Source organism: Galeopterus variegatus, unplaced genomic scaffold (assembly GCF_000696425.1).
Source record: "Galeopterus variegatus unplaced genomic scaffold, G_variegatus-3.0.2 Scaffold4578, whole genome shotgun sequence".
Lineage (NCBI taxonomy): Eukaryota > Metazoa > Chordata > Mammalia > Dermoptera > Cynocephalidae > Galeopterus > Galeopterus variegatus.
Window position 1 is genome coordinate 106,786 of NW_007730689.1, and position 7,050 is coordinate 113,835.

The 7,050-nt window shown below is 46.8% G+C and overlaps 1 protein-coding gene across 1 annotated transcript in view; it reads left to right on the plus strand.

Annotated features, from left to right (window-relative positions):
- Positions 1 to 6: 6 nt before the first annotated feature.
- Positions 7 to 7,050, plus strand: part of RGCC (regulator of cell cycle) — a 13,508-nt gene continuing 6,464 nt past the window's right edge. The window contains exons 1-2 of the mRNA XM_008587889.1: positions 7 to 73; positions 591 to 776. Of these exons, the coding sequence (XP_008586111.1) occupies positions 25 to 73; positions 591 to 776 (235 nt within the window). The 5' untranslated portion in view covers positions 7 to 24. The remainder of the gene's footprint in view (positions 74 to 590; positions 777 to 7,050) is intronic.

The following is a 7,050-nucleotide window of genomic DNA, read 5'->3' on the forward strand; positions in this document are numbered from 1 at the left end:
CGCGGGGCCGAGCCCAGCCGCCCCATGAAGCCGCCCGCGGCGCAGGGCAGCCCCGCGGCCGCCGCCGCCGCAGGTGAGTGCGGGGTCCCAGGGCCTCCTGAAAGCCCCGAGCCTGCATGCGGGGGCGAGAGAAGCGGGGTCCTGCGTCGTTCCTTTACACCCCGCCACCCTTCCATCCTCGCCGCGGGCCCCTGTCCCCGGGCGCCCGAGCCAGACACGTAGCGCGCGCACCCTGACTCAATGTCCCCACCGCCGCCGGGTTCGCACGCGCCCCCGCGGAGCGAGCGTGGGGACAGCACCCGACGAGGCGGGGGAAAGTTTGGCTGTGGCGATTAGCGTAGTGACCTCAGGCTTGCCACTTCGCCAGACCGAGGCTCAGTTTCCTTATCTGTAAAATGGGCTCCATCATAGAACGGACTTCTAGAGTGGTCGAGAGGATTAAAAGACAACAGGCTGTGACTGCGTGGCTGTCACTTGCCAAACGCGCAGTGAATGTTAGTTATCTTCGGGAATGGTGGCGGTCCCTCCGGGCCCCGGGGAGAGGTGGCCCCCCGACCCCCATCAGCTGAGCCCACCGTCCCTGCTCCCAGCCCCCGCCTTGGACTCGGCGGCCGCCGCGGACCTGAAGGACGCGCTGTGCGAGTTTGACGCGGTGCTGGCCGACTTCACGTCGCCCTTCCACGAGCGCCACTTCCACTACGAGGAGCACCTGGAGCGCATGAAGCGGCGTAGCAGCGCCAGCGTCAGCGACAGCAGCGGCTTCAGCGACTCCGAGAGTAAGTGTGGCCCTCCTAGGACGGTGCCGGCAACGCCTGGATGCCAGTACCTGGCCCGCGAGGGCTTCTCTGTAAACTGAGGCATGGGGTCCAGGGAACTAGGCCCTAACGCTCAGGGCAGTCTCTAGGACGCCTGGAGGGTTGAGTCTCCAGGGCTGAAGGCCCAACACTGGCAGGGCCCCAGAGGGTAGTCACACGGGAAGGCTCTTGGAGGGCGAGCTGGTCTACCTGCCGCCTGCAGCTGTGTCATGAGGCCTGAGGGTTTAAGCAGCTGGTCCCGACTCAGCCAGACAGGACTTCCCGGACCTGGGCCAGGCCTTCCCACAGTTTCCCCTCCTTGCCTCTCAGCTGTAACTTTTCAGAGAATGTGGGACAAGTGCCGCAGGAATGGGGTGTGTGTGGGGGCGCTGGGGACATGGGAGGACACAGTACTGAAATATTTGTGAAACCAGGAAAGTTTTCATAAGCAGTGCTCTTGGGATTTTTGAAATAATTTCTGCGCTTTCTTTTGGCCCTGAACTCCCAGACTTGTTGCTCCATCAAATTTGGTTTTGAAATAATCCCTGGCACTGCTGAGTTTTCCAGTGAGTTAGAAAGTGTCCCTCTTCCTTCAGGCAGGTGCACCACCCAGGCTGGTGGGGGAGCCAGAGAGCAGAGGGACATGGAGGTGCTTCCTGGTGACCTTTCTCACAGTGGAGACTACACCAGGGTCTCTTTGTCCTAAACAGCCTTGTTAAAAGATGAGTTTTGGGCCGGCCAGGTGCTCCCAACAAGGGTTCGGATCCCACATACAGACCGGCCGCTCACTGGCTGAGCGAGGGGCGGGGGCAACACCGAGGGTTGCGATCCCGTTACCGGTCCCGGTCCGGTACGGGCGCGACACTGAGGGTTGCAATCCGTTGCCAGTCACGAAAAAAGACAAAAAAAAAAAAAAGATGAGTTTTTCCAGGAACTCAAATGCCCGGGAAGGTGTCAAACAGCAAATTTGGTGACTTTTTAATATTACATGATTGTTGGTTTTCAAATCATGGATTACTTATTGTTTTTCAAAGTGAATGGTAAACTGTTCTCTGTAATCTTTAGCCTTTAATCCCTAGAAGGGCTACAAGCATGAATGTCACTCCTGCTGCCCTTGACTCTGGAAATGAAAGTAATGGCCTTTCCATGGCATTCTCTTTTTCAGAAATCTGGAGCTGTCCCTGAACAAGAATTGTTCTGAAAAGGGATAAAGACACTCACCACTCTGGTCAGGCTTTGAGTCAGAAACCTGAGTTCCAGCTTGAGGTTTCTTGGCAGCCCTGTCAGAGGTTTAGACTGAGCTGCAGCTTTTGAGATGAAAAGAGTTGGAAGAATGTATTGTTAATCTTCCAAAAATTAGAATTTTTGGACTTTGTTTCTAATGACCATACTGCTCAGTGTCAATTTCCAAGGGATGTCTTAAAACTTTTGAAATTTGTTTCAGTACCTGTGGCCAAACTTAAATATGTCTCCTTCTCCTGGGGCATGGAGCAAGTTATTCATCAAATACAAATTCTCTCCCCATGGAAAAGAAAGTGGGGACAGTCTGTCACTGTTGCTCTGTGGCACAGAATAGCTCCTCTCTGAACCACAGCTTCATTCAGCTAGAATACAGCCTGAGCTCGCCCATGCATGGCTGCTTGCTGCTTCCACTGGGTGGGATTTCAGATCTGGGAGCTATTTTCAGGGACCTTAAAGAGAAAATAGTAGAAACACATTTTTAACAGTTTGGGGGGAGATATTTGGGTTAGTATTCATAGTTTTTCTTTGGGTATATGTATTTTGCTTTTTCTGTTATCTATTAAACTAACCCTTAGTTTGGTGGTTAGAGAAGTAATGGGAAGGGTATAAAGAAAGGTCAGATGACAGTCATCTTTCCTATAAATATGTAGTTTGTCCCCCCAAGACCGGTTAGAAATAGTCTTGGCAGGAGCTGTGTCTCTAAATAGTAGTTTCTTAAGGAAGCATAGGTGTATCTTAATTGCCGCCAAGAACTAAGCACAGACATTTGTTATACTCATTTGTCTGTTTAATGCTTTTCTCTTGAAGCGGTTAGAAATAGTCTTGGCAGGAGCTGTGTCTCTAAATAGTAGTTTCTTAAGGAAGCATAGGTGTATCTTAATTGCCACCAAGAACTAAGCACAGACATTTGTTATACTCATTTGTCTGTTTAATGCTTTTCTCTTGAAGAGAATGCTCGAGAGAGGTAGAGCCTACTGAATTGAAATTTTGGCTCTCCAAAAGGGAGACACAGCTGGATAATGATAATACCAGCAGCTCACACCGACCAATTGTAACTGACCTTACAATGATTACTATTATTATTAGCATAAACTCTTACTGTTAGTGATCTCTTAGCTGTTCTTTGAATGTGTTATCTCATGTAATCTCTACCACAGTCCTATAAAGTAGGCACTGCTATCTTCATTTTTTCTGATAAAATAGCAGAAACACATGGGCTGTCTCTCTAAGGCCTTGCTCTATCCCCATGGATGGTTGGCCTGAATGGAAACCAGGTCCTCAGAAATAGATCAAAGTCCCATTGAGCCTCGGTCACAGGCCTGTTTATCAATGGTGGTTGTTCTTGAAGGTGTCTCTTCAAGGTGTTGTTTATCTGGCAGGGTCAGCAGAGTCCAGGCTGAGACCTGTCTAGGCCCTGGGTGATGAGTAGGCCTCAGTTTCTCTAGCTGTAAAATTGAAAGGATTTAATATTTAATAGTACTATTAGAAACATCCTTAAGCTCCTGATTAGGAAGAAAATATTTGCTCTGTTTAATGCTTTCAGAAAAACATGAAAATGCACATACCGTGCTATATCACACAGATCAGATACAGTGGAACCAGTGTTTCATGTGAAAATGTTATGTATGAAGCTACAGACCAATGTTACCTTGGTTTTCGCTCTACCATTGCGGCTCTGTCTCCCTGAAGGTGCACCAACCTTAGAAGGTAGATCAAAACAGTATTCCTGTTTTGTTTTGTTTTTGTTTTTGGTGGCTGTCCGGTACAGGAATCCAAACCCTTGGCCTTGGTTGTATCAACACCATGCTCTAACCAAGTGAACTAACTGGCCAGCCCTCCTGTTTTTTGAAGAACACTATTTTTTTCTCACTAGGACAAAAATTTAATGTTACTTGCATCCAAAGGAGAAAAATAGACATTCCTTCTTCCACCAAAGAAGCAAGTTACTTAGAGAAGAAGGGGTATTTAATAAGGAAATACTCCTTCCTGCTCCCACTTTCAGGAGGGCCTCCTAAGACATGCAGAAGACCAAAATAACAATTGCAGGATAACTTCCCCTTAGGGGCGGGATTCAAATGGTAGTTGATCAAAATAGGATTGTTTTTTCCCGTAGACTTGTGTACCAACAAGTAATAACAGGCACCTTAGTGGGAGTAATTTTAACATCAGCAGTAAAAGGACAAGGCAATTAGGGCGAGGGCAGTGTTTTTCAAACCTGATCCTCAGAGGTGCTTTAGAAACTGTGTATATCTTTGGTTTGAATTTATTTTTAAAAAATGTCTTTTTTCCCCAGTATTTTCAAAACCGTAAAAGTACACCATGATTTCTCTAATGTGTTTGATAGAATTTTAACTCATTATATATCAAATTTTAACCAGTGTGTTAATTTATGCTTCCCTGGTTTGACTTTATAAGGGTTTAAAATACTAACTTAAACTTTAAAAGGTGCTATAAACTTATATCTTTGATGTATTGGGGTGTTACATACATTTTTCCTTTGAGGGGGAACTGTTTTGCTTCTTAAGATCTGAAGTCTACTGTGTATGCTAGGGCTGTTATGATACTGTAGGATTGTTTTAGGGAGTGAGGAACTGGCTACTTTAGCAGAAGCAAGACTCAGGACATCTTCATGTCTTTGCCTAGACTACTCTGGCCTGGCCCCAGGAGAGGGGAACCTTATGGGCCCCAGGGGACCAGCATGACAGGTAATGTATTGGAGGCTGATCTGGCTCAGGAGCCACTGAGACTGGAACCCAAACTTGTACAAGCCATGAGAGGGTAAGGCCAGTTAGGAGCCTTTGGGATGTCCTGCTACTGTGTTAGGAATTCCGGGTAGGCGGCAGGTCTCGTTCAAGATGTCAAGAAGGATGGAATGTCCCAGAAGGGGAGCTGGGCAACAGTGGTGAAACTGAGAAAGGGAGCTTTTAAAAATTCTATCCCGTGTTAATGAGGCTGTTAGAATTTAGATTTTTGAGGAGGAGAATACCCACCCCCACTTGCCATTCCCTTTGACAAAAGAGAGAGAGGTCCAAGGCTTTCTTTTTCGCAGTTAATTACTATAGTTTTCTTGCTTTAAATGTGTGGGATTGTTCTATATTTACAGGAGCTCTGGGCAAGGTTTCTGTCTGTGGTTTTACTTTCCTCTGGAGTAGCACATGTCAATGCTAACCCTGAATTACCTTTCTCCCAACTCTCCAAACTAAAGAACACACTTACCTTTTAGACAAGCCTCTGTTTTTGCAGCAGAGTTTCTCAAGCTCTGTTAGTGCTCCCTAAGTTAGATGGTTGTATATTTAATATGCTTTTATTTCTTTTAATGGTGTCTTAGAAAACTTGGTCCCAGAATTTGAGGTTTCTGGCTTCCATACACTAAGGAGACTTGCCAAGGACGTTTCTGACGGGGATTTGAGATGCTTGTGAGATGGGGCTTCAGAGCTGATTGAGCAGATGTTGTAAGGCCCTACAATTCCCAGCCTTGCCACCTTCCAAGGTTCCCCAAATCAACACTGTTATGAGTCCCTCAAGCCCCTATTAAGAGCAGCACCTGATACGTGGGTGGGGCAATAATACATGAATATACTATCAGCCAGCGACACATTGCTGTCATTTTATCAGACTAACTGGCTGTTATTTTGCAAGGAATAGAGTTCAGGAGAGTAAAGAGAACAGGAAGTCAGGCCTTCCTTACTTTTTAATCTATCACAATACCTAGCATGAGATTTTGTTCATTGCAGGTTCTTAAAGTCTGTGGGAAGAAATTTTATTGGGTGAAGGGTAAAAAGGGGTCTAGATTTTGGGGTACCTCTGTGTTGGAGGCTTGTTCTTGGGAGTTTTTTTCTAGGGCACCTCTGAAGAGAAACTTCTCTTAAGAATTTTGCAACTCACTGAAGAAGAAGAGAAAGCCTGGGCCCAGGATCTTGATTCCTTTTATTGTCTATGACGACTTTTTCTCTCCTGGGCATGCCATTTTCCATTTTGCCAGGACCTTGAGAATAAAATCAGTAAAACCACGGACATCATTCATGGAGAGCCCAGGCTCCTATCCTCCTCTCGCCAAGGAAGGGACAGAGTGACTTGCACAGGGCCGAACAGTTTTCACGTGGCCTCCTGTGCTACGCACTCTCGACAGTGGTGTAGCTTTGGGGCTCTGGAGGTTGCTCTTTTCACTGTTGTCATGAGTGACATGAAGCGTATTACCGCAGGCTGGTAATATGAACCCACAGGGGTTCATTTCCTCTTGAGGGTTGACGGTTGGACGTTTCAGAACCTGGAGCTGGGTCTGCCCCAGACTGTGCACCTCATGGAAAGAGAGTGGAATTATGGTGTCATACAGCAAGCCAGGGTGTGAGCTAGTGTGTGTGGGCGTGTGGCGGGGGCGGGGGCAGGGGAATGAGCAGATGCCATGCTGACGTGCCTCTGAGTGTGTTTATGTATCTAGATGTAACCAGCACTTTTCCTTCCCCCTCTCTCATTGTGGGAGTAGTGCAAGTTCATTAACAAGAGGCAACTTCTGATCGTTTTAATAGTTTACTTTGCAAGTGAATTTATCAGTCAAGTAAAAGTCAGTTTGTCTGTATGTTTTCTGAGTTTGAGGGAAATACTTGGGTCAAGAGGCATTTAGCATGTGGATCACGCTTTACAGGATCAGCAGTAAACTGGGACCATATTCTGGTACAATAGCTCATTTTCTACAGTCTCCCCAACCACTTGAGTTACCTTGAGGTTTTCCTGAATTCTCACTGGATCCCTTTTTTTTTTTTTCCTGCCATCCTCTTTTGCAATGGCCTTTTCCATGTCTAGATTGTTCCTTCCCTGAAAAACCAATAGCATTTGGTCAACTTGCCAGTGAGAGGACGAGGTTTTCCTGAATTCTCACTGGATCCCTTTTTTTTTTTTCCTGCCATCCTCTTTTGCAATGGCCTTTTCAATGTCTAGATTGTTCCTTCCCTGAAAAACCAATAGCATTTGGTCAACTTGCCAGTGAGAGGAACAAATTGCCCCCCCCCCCCCCCCC